The sequence below is a fragment of the Capricornis sumatraensis genome, chromosome 17 (genome assembly GCF_032405125.1).
Source record: "Capricornis sumatraensis isolate serow.1 chromosome 17, serow.2, whole genome shotgun sequence".
NCBI lineage: Eukaryota > Metazoa > Chordata > Mammalia > Artiodactyla > Bovidae > Capricornis > Capricornis sumatraensis.
In genome coordinates, this window is record NC_091085.1 from 74,288,288 (window position 1) to 74,303,179 (window position 14,892).

Here is a 14,892-nt window from a genome sequence, read left to right on the forward strand (position 1 = left end):
CTAGCTAAAATCTATCATGTGCCCTTAGAGTGAGATGCAGGGGAATTTCATAATCTGGAAAGCAATTCAAGAGTCATCCCTTAGTGACCTTCCCAAGAGCCTGAGATTCAATGGGATATACACCCCAGAGGAAACATAAAATATATTAATAGGCACAATGATAGCAAGTGAACTGTTTGGTTCTTTGGGCCTCCCAATTTCCACTACTGCACAGACTATGTTTTTGAAATCACTTTACAATGGCGATAAATCTTTCACCCTGAGCTTCCCAGAGCACTCTGTGGGTGATGATTTAGTCTGACCCTTGCCCTTCCTCCTCTCCAGGAGCCCTAATCCCCTGCCTGTCTGGAGAGGCCATATATTCTGCAAACACAGACACCTTCTTGGGTTCCCCACACCCAGGAGGAAAGCAGTGCCTTGGCCGACAGTGTGTCTTGTTGTGCTGCTAAGAGATGACACGATAAGAGGGAGAAGGGCGTGGACTCCGGCAGCAGACCGAACCAGCTGTGTAGGACATGTGGATCCCTTTCCCTGAGCTTCAGTTTCTGGATGCTGATAAATCCCACATCCGGTAGCCAATAATGATAAATGTAGACTAATACACTACTGCAAGAAATATTAAACAGGATGTCTACACAAGGTGCCTAGCATGATGATAGTATATGCTCATTCACTCCCCCTCGTTTGAGGTGGCTTTCGCTAAAAGCAACGATATGGGGTCCAAGTAACTGCTGGGTAGAGATGTTATATTAATGAACACATTCATTTAATGTGAGGGGCAATCAGAAAAGGTAAATTAGATTGATTCATTCATCTTTCCCCTTCCTATTCTCTCTTTCAGTCTGCTCATTATGATGCAGTCAGAAAGGCACTGCATTTGGAGTCAGAGAGTCCTGCATTAAACTCTCAGCTGTCCCTTTCAAGCTGTGTAACCCTGGACATAAACTCTGGGCTTAGCTTCTTCCTCCATGACACAGGGTAGAAATACCCCTGCTAAACCCACGGAATCCCTGGAGGAAGTGAGTGAGTGGTGTATGGAGCTGCTCTGCAGTCAGTGCGCTGCTATGTGGACACAACAGCTGCCCCTGGGGCAGGTTTACTAATCACACTTGTCCTCTGTCATTTTTACCTGTGTCCATTTCCCAGGCCTCGGTAAGCCTTGGCTTGGTCTTGCATGCGATTCAAACTCTGGGCAACAGATAAATACTGTTCATAGTACTTGATAGCTTCCTCGTAGTCGCCCAGGGCCTCGTAGCAATCCCCCAGGTTGCCGTAGGCCCGGCCTCTGTCAAGCACAGACTCGTTCCCACTCAGCTGCTGCAGCATGGCCAGCTGCTGCTCGAAGTAGCCGATGGCTTCTTCCATCACATTCATGTTCATCTTTGTGATGCCCATGTTGCCATAGACCTGGGCTTCGAGACTTGGGTCCTTCAGCTTCTGCCCTAGATCCAGCTGCTCTTCGTAACACTTGAAAGCCATTGTGTACTTCCCCAGGGCCATGTAGACTGCGGCCAGGTGCCCATGGGCTCTGCACTCTCCCGGCAGGTCACTCAGCTCCTGATATACCTCCAGCTCCTGTGTGTGATAACCCAAGGCCTTGTCGTGTTTCTGGATCATTCGGTATGCAGTGCCCAGGGCTGCATACGCACTGGCCTCCAGTCTCCTGTCCTTCACGTGGTGAGCCAAGCCCAGCTGCTGCTCATAGAATTTTATTGCACCATTGATATCTTTTTTACAGATGAATATATCTCCCAGGTTCCCCAGGGCTCTAAATTTAGCCTGGGAATTATTTAGGGACTGGGCTAGGGACAGTAGGTACTTCTGACACTCTTCAGCTTTGCTGAAATTCAGCAGAGCCTTGAACGCTAAGCCCAAGTTGCAGTAAGCTTTTGCTTGACTCAATTTGTCGTGAAGGTCTTTGGCCAGGGCCAGATCCTGCTCATAGTACTTTACCGCCTCCTGGTAATTTCCAAGGCAGTAATGGGCATAGCCAAGGTTGTGGCAGACCTTCCCTTCTCCCTCCATGTCTTGAAGGTCAGGAGCAAGCCGGAGGTACTGTTCGTAATAGGGGGCGGCCTGGACGTACTCCCCTCGAGAGCAGTGGAAGTTGCCCAGGTTGCTAAGAGCCCGCGCCTCGCTCTGGATGTCTCGCAGCTCCCGGGCGATGTTCAAGTGGTTCTGATAGTGCTGTAGGGCCCGGTCGTGGGCGCCCAGCGCCTGATAGGCCACGGCGAGGTTCCCGTGCGTGGATGCCTGTGAGGCACGGTCGTTCACTTCCATGGAGATCTGTAGCTCCTGCCGGTGGTACTTGACCGCCTGGTCGTACATGCCCAGAGCATTGTAGGCATTGCCCATGTTTCCATAGGCACGGCCCTGGGCGGCGTAGTCGCTCAGCTCCTGGGCGATGCACAAGTGGGTCTTGTGGAGTTTCAGTGCAGTGTCATAATCACCTTTCATCTGGTGTATGATTCCTGAGAAAGAGCACAAAAGAAAAGGGTTGGAATGACTGATTAGCAATAAAATGTAATTTGCAACTCGATTTATACTCCAACACAATCCAGATGAATTAAAGAATTTAAAATAACAGAAGGTAGAATTAAATATTTATCAGCTCTCCAGAGGGGGAATAGCTTCTAAGCTTCAAAGCAGCAGGAAAAAAAAAAAAAATCCACAAAAAACACTGACAGATTTGGTTACAAAAATAGTAAGTTTTATACTATAAATAGATGCCTAAAATTAAAAGGCAAACACAATACTGGGAAATATATAAATCATATACAAAAAATTCAATAGCTATTGTGTGTAAAGATTTAACTCGGTTTGATTAAAAAAAAATCAAGACCTTAATTTACTGAAATAGGCAGACAACTCATAACCAAGGAAATACAAAGAGTAACCACAGGGGAAAATGTTAATTTCTTTTAATAATCAAAGAAATGCAAAATAAAGCAACTCTGAAGTACCATTTTACTTCTATTAAATTAGCAAACAAAAAATTTAAACAATACCCTGTACCAGTGAGGTGGTCCTGAAACTAGTAAACCCATTAACTGCTGGACATAAATGGGAACAGCCTCTGGAGGAGCGGCGAGACAGCCTCACTTCCGGTGCTGCTCAGGCCCTGCAGTCCTGCTCAGGGGAGTGTCTTCTAAGGAAATCCTCAGAAGTTCTACGCCTGACAGTCTTCACTGCAGGGTTATGGATTAGTGGAAGATCAGAAACATCTTCAATGGCAAACACTGGGGATTGTATAAATACATTTTGGTACATCAACTCAATAGGGGATCATGCAGTCATTAAAAAGATCATTACAAAGACTATGCAGAAAAACAGGGAAAAATGGGTTCTTGCAATAATGTTAAGTGGAAAAAGCAAAGAACAATGCTGCATGCTCCCTGTAACAATGATGAGGAAAATGAATGTGTGCACGTGGACAAGACCTCAAGGGGATTATGGAAAGATAAAAACAGCTGCCTTGTTAGGTGATGGGATTCGAATGATTTTTGTTTCAATATTTCTTCTAATTTTGCTATCCAGCTTTTACAGTCAACAATAATAGCACTTCAAACAGCTCTCATAAACTATGTTATAGCTGCTAAGCTAAGCGGTTGTTTTTACAAGCAGTTCAAAATGAGATATATCATAAATACCATAAATATAAAGCAGTTGCAAATGAGGGATATCATAGAAGGAACTTGGGAAGCACCTTTAAGGTGCTGGTTCATTCCAGTTGGGGCTGAATGGGAGATACAGAAGAGGCAAAAGGATCTAGTATGCAAACAGGTTTCTCTCTGCCCTTGGTTTTGAATATGCTTTTCTATTCATCAACGTGTGAACTTTGTACTGGTGACCAAAACCTGCAGAAGTATAAAAACTCAAAAACACCAAGATGGCTTCTCACTGAAATGTCTGAATTGAAAATAGAGGCATTGAGAAAGCAACCTATAAAAATCCAGCCTCTGCAATTTGCTTATCTTTACAATACCTTTCTTTCCTTCCTTCCTTCATTCACTCACTTACACACTGACCCAGCAAATATTAACTGAACATTTATTGTGTACCAAGCCTTGTGGTAGGCAACACACAGGGAGAGAAAGGAAGACACAAGTCTGCCCTCAGAAAGCACAAAGGGTCATAAGGGAGACAGTCATGAAAAAAATATTGCCAACATACACAATACAAGCTGAAGTGAGCAGGGCGTGGGGGAGAGAGGAGCATGCCAGGGCCACTCCTTTGCTCCTGACTCCCTGCAGCGGAGGTCTGTCCTGCCCCAGGGGTCGTGCCTGTCTCTGGATCCAGCCATCCGTATGAGATTAACTGGATTCAGGACACTGGATAAATCATTTAGCCTCTTTGAGAATTTTTTCAGTTCATCCATAAATTGAGGAAAATGATAATCTTGATACCACTAGGATAGTAGTGAGGATCAAATGAAATGATGTATGTGCAAGCTCACTGCAAACTATAAAGTGAAATTCAAATATTAGTTACTGAAATTACTATATGCTTCCAGGGAAGGGAATTCTCAAGGTGGTAGAGATTAAACAAACTATGGTAATTCTGTGTATTTCCTTGTATGAGCTAAATATTTCAGTTTAAAATAAGCAAATTATGGTACTCTATATGATGGAATAACATGGTACCATTAAAAATGGTGAAGTAGAAGTTTATATATTGACATGGGAAAAAATAAAATGTATTAAGGGGTTATATGGGCTTCCCCAGGGCTCAGCAGTAAAGAATCCTCCTGTAATGCAGGAGATGTGGGTTTGATCCCTGGATTGGGAAGATCCCCAGGAGGAGGGCAAGGCAACCCACTTGAGTAATCTTGCCTGGAGAATCCTATAGACAGAGAAGCCTGGCGGGCTACAGTCCATAGGGTCACAAAGAGTAGACACAACTGAAGTGACTGAGCAAAGGGGTTATACGGGCATAAAATAGTATCCTTAACAAAAACATTAATAGGGTTCATGCATGTATGTGTATAGATATATGTTTATATTTATACATACAGTGTATATTTTTAAAAATGTTAACAGTAGTAATTTTGGGGTGGTAGAATTTTGCGTATTTTATAGGATTTTTCTATCCTGAATGCATAATCCTTGGTTTAAAAATTAATCAAATATTTATGAAACTCTGCTCCAATTGGAGAAGATTAGGTCTGGTCACTCCCCTGGATCAGGGATGTCACTGGCATCCCAGCTGGAAGGAACAGATTTTCAAAGACTGTTTCAAGGTTAGAAACTCTAAGCTGCCCAAAACGCATTACCTCAGAATCACCTGAAACCCTAGCAACAGAAACATTTCAGTTCTGAAGGCCTGAATGTGGCCTGGATCCCTAACCTGCTTTTACCTAAAGAGGAAACTTGTAAGGTTTCAACTTTCCAGGTATCCTTCGCAGAAATGCACCATTTACTCCTTCTCTCCTCAGCTTTGCATGAGGAGAAATAAGCAGCAGGATGCCTGCCCTGCTGTGAGTGCGGAGCCGGAGCTGGGGAGGGTGGCAGAGTGTCCTCTTAACCCTCTCAGACTTCCCCTCACAGTGATGCCTTTGCAATGATTGTTTCCCCACAGCTTTTGGATTTCACGGCAATGATTTTTAAGGCAATGTGGTCACTAATTGGTCGCTAAGATGATGGTAAGAGGAAGCGAGCAGCATGGGGCCTTCAGAGAAGGCCACAGAGGAAGCTCAGGTTTTGTGTGTGCCTCCTATCACCAAAGAACAGGTCACCTGCCTAGCACCCCAGCCTCCCCACCTGTACCCCATCCTATAGGAAGCTGGCTAAGTATCTGGAAAAGCATGCTATAATGGAAAAGGCACAGGACTTTAAGTCAGAAGTCCCATCTTATAAGCCTGGCTCCCATCTCATTCAACTGATATCTTTGAGACTGTAAACTTATGTCTCTGAGCCTTTGTTTTGTTGTTTTTTTTTAAAACTGAAAACTTTTCGGTGTTTTTTGTTTTCTTATTAACGAGGCCAAGTTACAGTAATCTCAAGGAAACAGTATGAGAAACACAGTAGTGTATATCAATAAGCTTTGCTAATGATGCATGCTACGCAAACACGCTATGAGCAGTATTCAGAGAGTGAGAGTTCAAAGGAAAAGGAATTCCATTTCTCTTACTCTCAGGGCCTCAAGAGTCTGGCTAGTTAATAGGGAGCAGTTGGGATGATAATGGCTACCCAGGGCTCAATGATTTGTGAAAGAAACTGCCTGCTGGTTATGGCAAAATGATCTGACCTCCAGCCAGCTTGCCCACACTCCCCTTTCCTTCGCCTTTCTCCTCAGCTGACACCTCCAAGAGTCTATAAAGAACACAGGAAGATTCTCAAACAAAGACTGCCAGACACAGCTAAGGGTAAGAGGAGCCAGGCCGGCTGAGGTGGGCATTTTTCTTCTGCCCATGTCTGCCCTGTCCCCGCCGCTGCCAGCCCGGAGCATTCTGAACGGAACATTACACACTCTTGGCAGCCCTTCTCTTTGTTGAGGCAACATAAAAGCAGCCCTGAGAGCTGCCAGCAGAGTGACTGCACATGCTGCGGACATAATCTGCAGATCCTCCTTCCCTTTTGAGACCACAGCTTGATCTTCCAGGGCTGTCACTCAGATGAAGACTTACAGAGGGCCTGTCAGCGGGGCGCACTAGGTGGCAACGTGCTGCAGGGAGGGGAATTAAATGAAGATTAGTGGGGCAGAAGAGCCTCACAAAGCCCAGTTCTCACAAGGCGTGTGGGGAAAGGACACGTGGTTATGGATTTACTGCTGCTGTTCACTCACTAAATCGTGTCCAACTCTTTGTGGACCCCATGGACTGCAGCACACCAGGCTCCTCTGTCCTCCACTATCTCTTGGAGTGTGCTCAAATTCATGTCCATTTAGTCAGTGATGCTACCTAACCGTCTCATCCTCTTTCACCCTCTTCTCCTTTTGCCTTCAATCTTTCCCAGCAGCAGGGTCTTTTTTCAAGGAGTTGGCTTTTCACACCAGGTGGCCCAAGTATTGGAGCTTCTTTAGGATTGACTGCTCTGATCGCCTTGCTGTCGAAGGGACTCTCAAGAGTCTTCTCCAGCACCATAACGCAAAAGCATCATTTCTTCGGGGTTCAAGTCTTTATGGTCCAACTCACATCCGTACATGACTACTGGAAAAACTGTAGCTTTGACTATATGGACTTTGGCAACAAAGCGATGTCTCTGCTTTTTAATATGCTGTCTAAGTTTGTCATACTTTCCTTCTAAGCAGAAAGTGTCTTTTAATATCATGGCTGCAGTTACCATCCACAGTGATTCTGGAGCCCAAGAAAATAAAATCTGTCACTGCTTCCACTTTTTCCCCTTCTATTTGCCATGAAGTGATGGGACCGGATGCCATGACCTTAGTTTTCTGAATGTTGAGTTTCAAGCCAGCTTTTTTCACTCTCCTCTTTCACCCTCATCAAAAGGCTCTTTTGTTCCTCTTCACTTTCTGCCATTAGACTGGTATCATCTGCATATCTGAGGTTGATATTTCTCCCAGCAATTTTAATTCCAGCTTGTGATTCATCTAGCCCAGCATTTCACATGATGTACTCTGCACAGAAATTAAATAAGCAGAGTGACAATATATAGCCTTGTCATACTCCTTTCCCAACTTTGAACCAGTCAGTTGTTCCATATCTGGTTCTAACTGTTGCTTCTTGACCAGCTTACAGGTTTCTCAGGAGACAGGTAAGGTGGTCTGGTATTCTCATCTCTTGAAGAATTTCCCACAGTTTGTCATGATCCCCACAGTCAAAGACTTTAGTGCTGTCAATGAAACAGAAGTAGATATTTTTCTGGAATTCTCTTGCTTTCTCCATGATCCAATGAATCTTGGCAATTTGATCTCTGGTTCCTCTGCCTCTTTGAAACCCAGCTTGTACATCTGGAAGTTCTCCGTTCATGTACTGTAGAAGCCTAGCTTGAAGGATTTTGAGTATAACTTTGCTAGCATGTGATATGAGCGCAACTGTTCGGTAATTTGAACATTCTCTGGCATTGCCTTTCTTTGGTACTGGAATGAAAACTACCTTTTCCAGTCCTGTGGCCACTGCTGAGTTTTCCAAATTTGTTGACATATTGAGTGCAGCACTTTCACAGCATCATCTTTTAGGATATTTTTGAAATAGCTCAGCTTGAATTCCATCACTTCTACTAGCTTTGCTCATAGTGATGCTTCCTAAGGCCCACTTGACTTCACACTCCAGGATGTCCAGTTTTAGGTGAGTGATCACACCATCATGGTTATTTGGGTCATTAAGACCTGTTTTGTACACTTCTTCTGTGTATTCCTGCGACCTCTTCTTAATCTCTTTAGCTTCTGTTAGCTCCTTACCATTTCTGTCCTTTAACATGCCCATCCTTACACGAAATGTTCCCTTGAAATCTCCAATTTTCTTGAAGAGATCTCTAGTCTTTCCCATTATATTGTATTCCTCTATTTCTTTGCATTGTTCATTTAAGAAAGCCTTTTCATCCCTCCTTGCCATTCTCTCAAACTCTGCATTCAGTTGGGTGTATCTTTCCCTTTCTCCCTTGCCTTTCAACTTTCTTTCTTCACCTATTTGTAAAGCCTCCTCATTTTGCCTTCGTGCATTTGTTTTTCTTTGGGATGGCTTTGGTCGCTGCCTCCTGTACAATGTTATGAACCTCCGTCCATAGTCATTCAGGTACTCTGTCTACCAGATTTAATCCCTCAAGTCTAATTCATCACCTCCACTGTATAATCATAAGGGATTTGAGTTAGGTCATATCTGAATGGCCCAGTGGTTTACCGTACTTTTTCCAATTTAAGCCTGAATTTTGCAATAAGGAGCTCATGATCTGAGCCTCGGTCAGCTCCAAATCTTGTTTTTACTAACTATATGGAGCTTCTCCATATTTGGCTGCAAAGAACATAATCAATCTGATTTTGATATGTACATCTGGTGATGTCCATGTGTAGAGTTGTCTCTTGTGTTGTTGGAAAAGGGTGTTTGCTATTGACCACCATGTTCTCTGGACAAAACTCTGTTAACCTTTGCTCTGATTCATTTTTTAGTCCAAGGTCAAACTTGTCTGTTATTTAGAGTATCTCTTTACTTCCTGCTTTTGCATTCCAATCCTCTATGATGAAAAGGACATCTTTTTTTTTTGGTGTTAGTTCCAGGTGTTGTAAATTTTCATAGAACCAGTTGACTCCAGCTGCTTTGGCATCAGTGGCTAGAGTATAGACGTGGATTACTGTGATGCTGAATGGTTTGCCTTGGAAATGAACTGAGATCATATTTTTTTTTTTTTAATTTGAACTCACATCTAAATACTGTAGTTCGGACTCTTTCATTGACTATGAGGGCTACTCCATGGATTTATATATCCTCACAGTAAGCCTCCACCTATGCATTAGGAACAGTCCCTGGACAGGAATAACAAGAGCTACTGCAAAGATCTGTGGTGAAGGCCAAGGAGTCATGCTTATGAGAAGCTAGAACAAGTGCCTAGGAGCCAGTAAATGCTCAATACATTTTTGCCTCTGTTGCTAACCATTACCAGGAAAGACCAAAAAAGATGTGAAACAGGATGAGACTAACAGAATTCTGCTGAAACTAAAACAGCGTTTTAACAGTGAATTTTGGCAGCCTTTTCTCTTGCAAATTCTCTAAAAGGAGGGCCTCAGTGTACTTCAATGTATCACCTTCAACGTACAAATGATAGATGTATTCTCATTTACTGAAAATATTACTATTCTGATTATTAACAGTGCATGATCCAAATGGGGCTTTAAGAGCCTATCTATTCTTTCCCACTGCTTTCAAACAGGTTGAGTTTGACTAAATCCTAGCCAAATCACTAACTATTCTCAGAAACTATCAAGATTTGGGAAACAGAAGAGCCCTCCTAACTTTATAAATGATGTGGCCCTGGCCCAGTGAGAGGAAGTGAGTTAGTGACAGTGGAGAGGACTCTCGACCCACAGATCTTTAGTTGTCTCAGCCCATGTGCTTGCAAGATAAGCAGAAGAAATAAAGGAATTGTATTTAGTCTCACTAGGAGTGACATGAGACAGCATCTGTACTTTAAAAACTTTTCATCTGCTAGAAGTACATATGGAATTACTTACAGATAAAATAACATGGTGTCTACTGTTTGCTTTAAAAATATTCCATCAGAGGGGAAAAGTAAGTATATGTGTGTATTTAGGAAAATAGATGAAATAATATTAGCAAAATGTCAATAACTGGGCAATGAATATAAGGGGATTTATTATACTATTTTCTCTGTGTGTGTACGTATATGTTTGAAGGTTTCATAATACAAAGTTAAATCAAATAAGCCAGACAAACATAGAGGTCTGTAGCTACTTGTGGATCAGGAAACGTCCTCACAGCTAAGGACCAATATGGATGTTTAAATTTACATCTCCTCTGTGGGACCTCGGTAGAAAAAAAGAAAGCAGCTGGTCACCAGCAGGTACAGGTATACCAGCCTCTATACACGTCCTTCTCCAGGCTGGGCAGAGGACACGTGCAGAGAGAACAACACAGGGCTTTGTCCTATTGCCCTGATTTGTTTAACATCATGATATTTCGTTTTGTCTATTATCTTAAAGGATAGGGTGATGCTTTCTTGATCAAAGAGCAAAGTGGGAGGGAACGGGAAGAACAGCTGAGGAAACCTGCTCCAAAGAATGTTCTGCAGCACTGTGCATTTCAGGTGCTTCTCCCAATCCTCACCCTCCCCAGGAGACAGGGTCCCAGTTTTTTTCTGGGGATTCATTATTACAACTCTAGACACTGCTATGGTGCCCCCATCCCATGCCTCTACCAGAGACACCTGGACACTCACAGGCAAGTCTAGAGTAATCATGAGAAACCCTGGGCTGGATGAAGTACAAGCTGGAATCAAGATTGCTGGGAGAAATATCAACAACCTCAGATATGCAGATGACACCACGCTTATGGCAGAAAGCAAAGAAGAACAAAGGAACCTCTTGATGAAAGTGAAAGAGGAGAGTAAGAAAGTTGGCTTAAAGCTCAACATTCAGAAAACTAAGATCATAGCATCTAGTAGTCCCATCACTTCATGGCAAATAGATGGGGAAAAAGTGGAAACAGTGGCTGACTTTACTTTTTTAGGCTCCAAAATCATGGCAGATGGTGACTGCAGCCATGAAATTAAAAGATGCTTGCTCCTTGGAAGAAAAACTATGACAAACTTAGACAGCATATTAAAAAGCAGAGACATTACTTTGCCAACAAAGGTCTGTCTAGTCAAAGCTATGGTTTGTCCAGTGGTCATGTACGGATGTGAGAGTTGGACTATAAAGAAAGCTGAGCGCCGAAGAATTGATGCTTTTGAACTGTGGTGCTGGAGAAGACTCTTAAGAGTCCCTTGGACTGTAAGGATATCCAACCAGTCCATCCTAAAGGAAATCAGTCCTGAATATTCATTGGAAGGACTGAAAGTGAAGCTGAAACTCCAATACTTTGGCCACCTGATGCGAAGAGCTGACTCATTGGAAAAGACCCTGATGCTGGGAAAGATTGAGGGCAGGAGGAGAAAGGGATGACAGAGGATGAGATGGTTGGATGGCATCACTGACTCAATGGACTTGAGTTTGAGTAAACTCTGGGAGTTGGTGATGGACAGGGAGGCCTGGCGTGCTGCAATCCATCGGGTCGCAAAGAGTCGGACACGAATAAGTGGCTGAACTGAGACACCACTAGGTTCCCTGAACCCTATCCCTCCCTCTCAAATTCCCACACAGAGTCCTCTACAGTGTAGTTAAAATATCTCAGAGCCTGGGGTGGGGAGGCGGGGACAGACCTGGTCAGTAAACAAATGGTTACAATCAAAGGCATGGGAGCATATGCTCTTTATCTTAAATGCAACCAACTGGCTGTCCTGACTAGCTCATTTCCAGGTGACGATGTTCCCAGAGACAAGTCTCCATTATTTTCACCAGTGGAAGACAGCGAAGACATAGATGTTTTCAAATGGCAGACCAGTCCAAAATTACTTATCATATGATTTCAGCTGCAAGCATTTCCGGGTAGGAAGCTTTTCATGAGAATCTGTGCCTGGTTTCCTGCCTTGATGATGTCATTCACTTGTCAAGACAACCCTGTGGTCTCAGAAACCCACAAGGTTCAAGAACTTATTCAGGCCTGTGTAGGTCTAAGTGGCAAGAATGATACTGGAATCTGGTTCTTTGGACTCAGAAGTCCAAGCTATTTCACTTGCTCCCCTTCTGGAATGAAGCTGGTGTGAAAGGTGCTCATGATTTTGTACTCATTTCTTCTTTATTAACATTAGTATGCTATTGCGGCAAACCAACCCTGTGGCAGCTATGTAAAAATAGACTGATGGTCTGGCTAACTTTGTTTCTAGAGCAGACAGGTATACATGACAGACCAGAAAATCCTAAGAGACTCAGGAAGGTAGGAGGCGGCAGCAGATGTAATCGTCTGTGTGGGCATCACCTCTGGAGAACTCTGCAGCCATCACGCGTCTCTCCTGCCCTCGTCTATCTTAATCACATCTGTCTACTTTTTCTACCAAACCCACCAGGCTCTTATTGTTCCTCCAAAGGATAAGTGAATTTAAGAGCCTCCTGTTGTCTTCTTTAGCTTCCGCAGTCATCTGGGATGTCTCCAGTGACACTGAGAGCACTGGGGTTCTAGATCCCAACTGCCCTGCCCTTCGGTCCCAACCCTGAGGCGGTGGCTACAGTACAGCCGAGGAACCCCTTGCACATGCCACCTCCTCCTCCCACAACGAGCCTCACTGGAAACTAGCTGTCCTACCACTCACCTCCAGCTTTATTGAAGCACAATTGACAAAATTATATACATTTAACGTGTACCATGTGATTTGATACACATATAAGTTAATTAACACATCCATCACCTTTTCTTTTTTTTACTTTACAATATTGTTTTGGTTTTGCCATACATCAACATGAATCCGCCATGGGTGTACACGTGTTCCCCATCCTGAACCCCCTCCCAAGCCCCTTGCCCCGTACCATCCCTCTGGGTCACCCCAGTGCACCAGCCCGGAGCATCCTGTATCATGCATCAAACCTGGACTGGCGATTCATTTCACATATGATAATATGCATGTTTCAATGCCATTCTCCCAAATCATCCCACCCTCTCCCTCTCCCACAGAGTCCAAAAGACTGTTCTATACATCTGTGTCTCTTTTGCTGTCTCACATACAGGGTTATCGTTACCATCTTTCTAAATTCCATATATATGCATTAGTATACGGTATTGGTGTTTTCCTTTCTGGTTTACTTCACCTTTTTGTGGTGAGAATGCTTAAGACCTACTCTCTTACAATACAGTGTTATTAACTGTAGTAACCATGCCGGTGGCTCAGATGGTAAGGAATCTGCCTGCAAAGCAGGAGACCGAGGTTCAATCCCTGGGTCAGGAAGATCCCCTGGAGAAAGGAATAGCAATCCACTCGGGTATTTTTGCCTGGAAAACCCCCTGGACAAAAGGGCCTGGTGGGCTACAGTCCATGGGGCCACAAAGAGTCAGACACAACTGCATGACTAAGACTTTCACTTTCACCAATCTGTACCTTAGATCCCCAGAACTTACTCATCTTACAACCAAACTTAAGAAAATGCAGTAGGAAGGGGAAGAGAGCCATAGCCCTAACTGCTCCACCCCTCGCCCTCAAGGCTTCCCTGGGGCTGAACAGAGGCAGCTCCTCTGGCATCCCCTTCTGCCACCATCCCCAAGGCCGGGGCTGAGTGACATGATAAGAAGCCAGCCTAGAGCCACTGAGCTCACAAGTACTTCATTGCCTTCATACACGGCCCCCCTTCCTACCTTCCCTCGGACAGTTAAAAACCAGGACTGCAGGTGAACAGCTCAGTAATTCCCTGGGCCTGTACGGCTGTAAATCCTGAGCAGTGGGGAAGATTAATTGTGCCATGAAGTAGGGGAAGTAATAATTAAACCTATTAAAAAGGAGGTGGCTGCAGAGGGGGCTGTGGAGATGGATGATGAGGTAGGAAGTGCTAGGCAAAGTCATCCCTAGTGGCTGTGACCAGGCCGATGTGAGGGAACTTGGTGCAAAGCCCAGAGCAGAGTGAAAAATACGCTGGGCCTGCCTGGCCAAGCCTGGCCATTAGTCACTGCTTGGAGAAGGCAAAGCATGCCTGGTTTTCATTCTGGTTCACAATAAGAGGTGGGAGGCACCCTCACAAGTGAACAATGCAGAGAATGTCACAGGGAGCTTGTTTCAATATGAAACCAGCGTTTCTTTTGTTTCCAGCCCTGGGGTGGACTCTTGAAACGCAGAGATAGCCACTTCTGCTCCTCCCTTGAGCGGAGCCTCCACTGGAGCGGCCCCACCTCCCAGCAGCACCTTCTGAGGGTTCCTCCGGCCTCGAGTGTAAAGAGGAGGATGGTTACAATGGCATTTACGAGCTCTCCGGATGCAGGCCCAGCCCAGCGGTCTGTGCCCCATGCCCCCTGTGCTGTGCCAGCCACAAAGCCGCCCACTCGCCAGTCGCTCCCCCCCAGCTGCCCTGGACGCCTGACTTCCTCAGCCCACTCCCGAGAAAGGCTCACCTTGTCTTTCTCCCCATTCTGTGATAGACTCTACTAATGTTCCCTGTTCTCTGGTTCTCTTCTACATCCATTGCCCTACTCACTGGAAGTTAGGCATGGACAAGTGAGTTGCTTTGCCCAATGAAATGCGAGTAGAGGCGACGTGATTCGGCCAGATGAAGCACTGAAGGGCTGGACTGCAACATTCCATTCCCTCTTCCCCTGCCCCACTGACTGGGGAAACTGTGCTCCACCCGGATGGTGCCTCTGGAGGAAGATGGAGCCATGGCTGGCCTGGCTCAGCGACCTGCCCCTGA

At 44.7% G+C, this 14,892-nt stretch overlaps 1 protein-coding gene across 1 annotated transcript in view; it reads right to left on the bottom strand.

Annotated features, from left to right (window-relative positions):
• The window catches only part of TTC28 (tetratricopeptide repeat domain 28), a 411,962-nt gene that overhangs the window by 92,914 nt on the left and 304,156 nt on the right, over positions 1–14,892 (bottom strand). Inside the window, exon 6 of the mRNA XM_068989991.1 lies at positions 1,130–2,471. Within this exon, the coding sequence (XP_068846092.1) occupies positions 1,130–2,471 (1,342 nt within the window). The remainder of the gene's footprint in view (positions 1–1,129; positions 2,472–14,892) is intronic.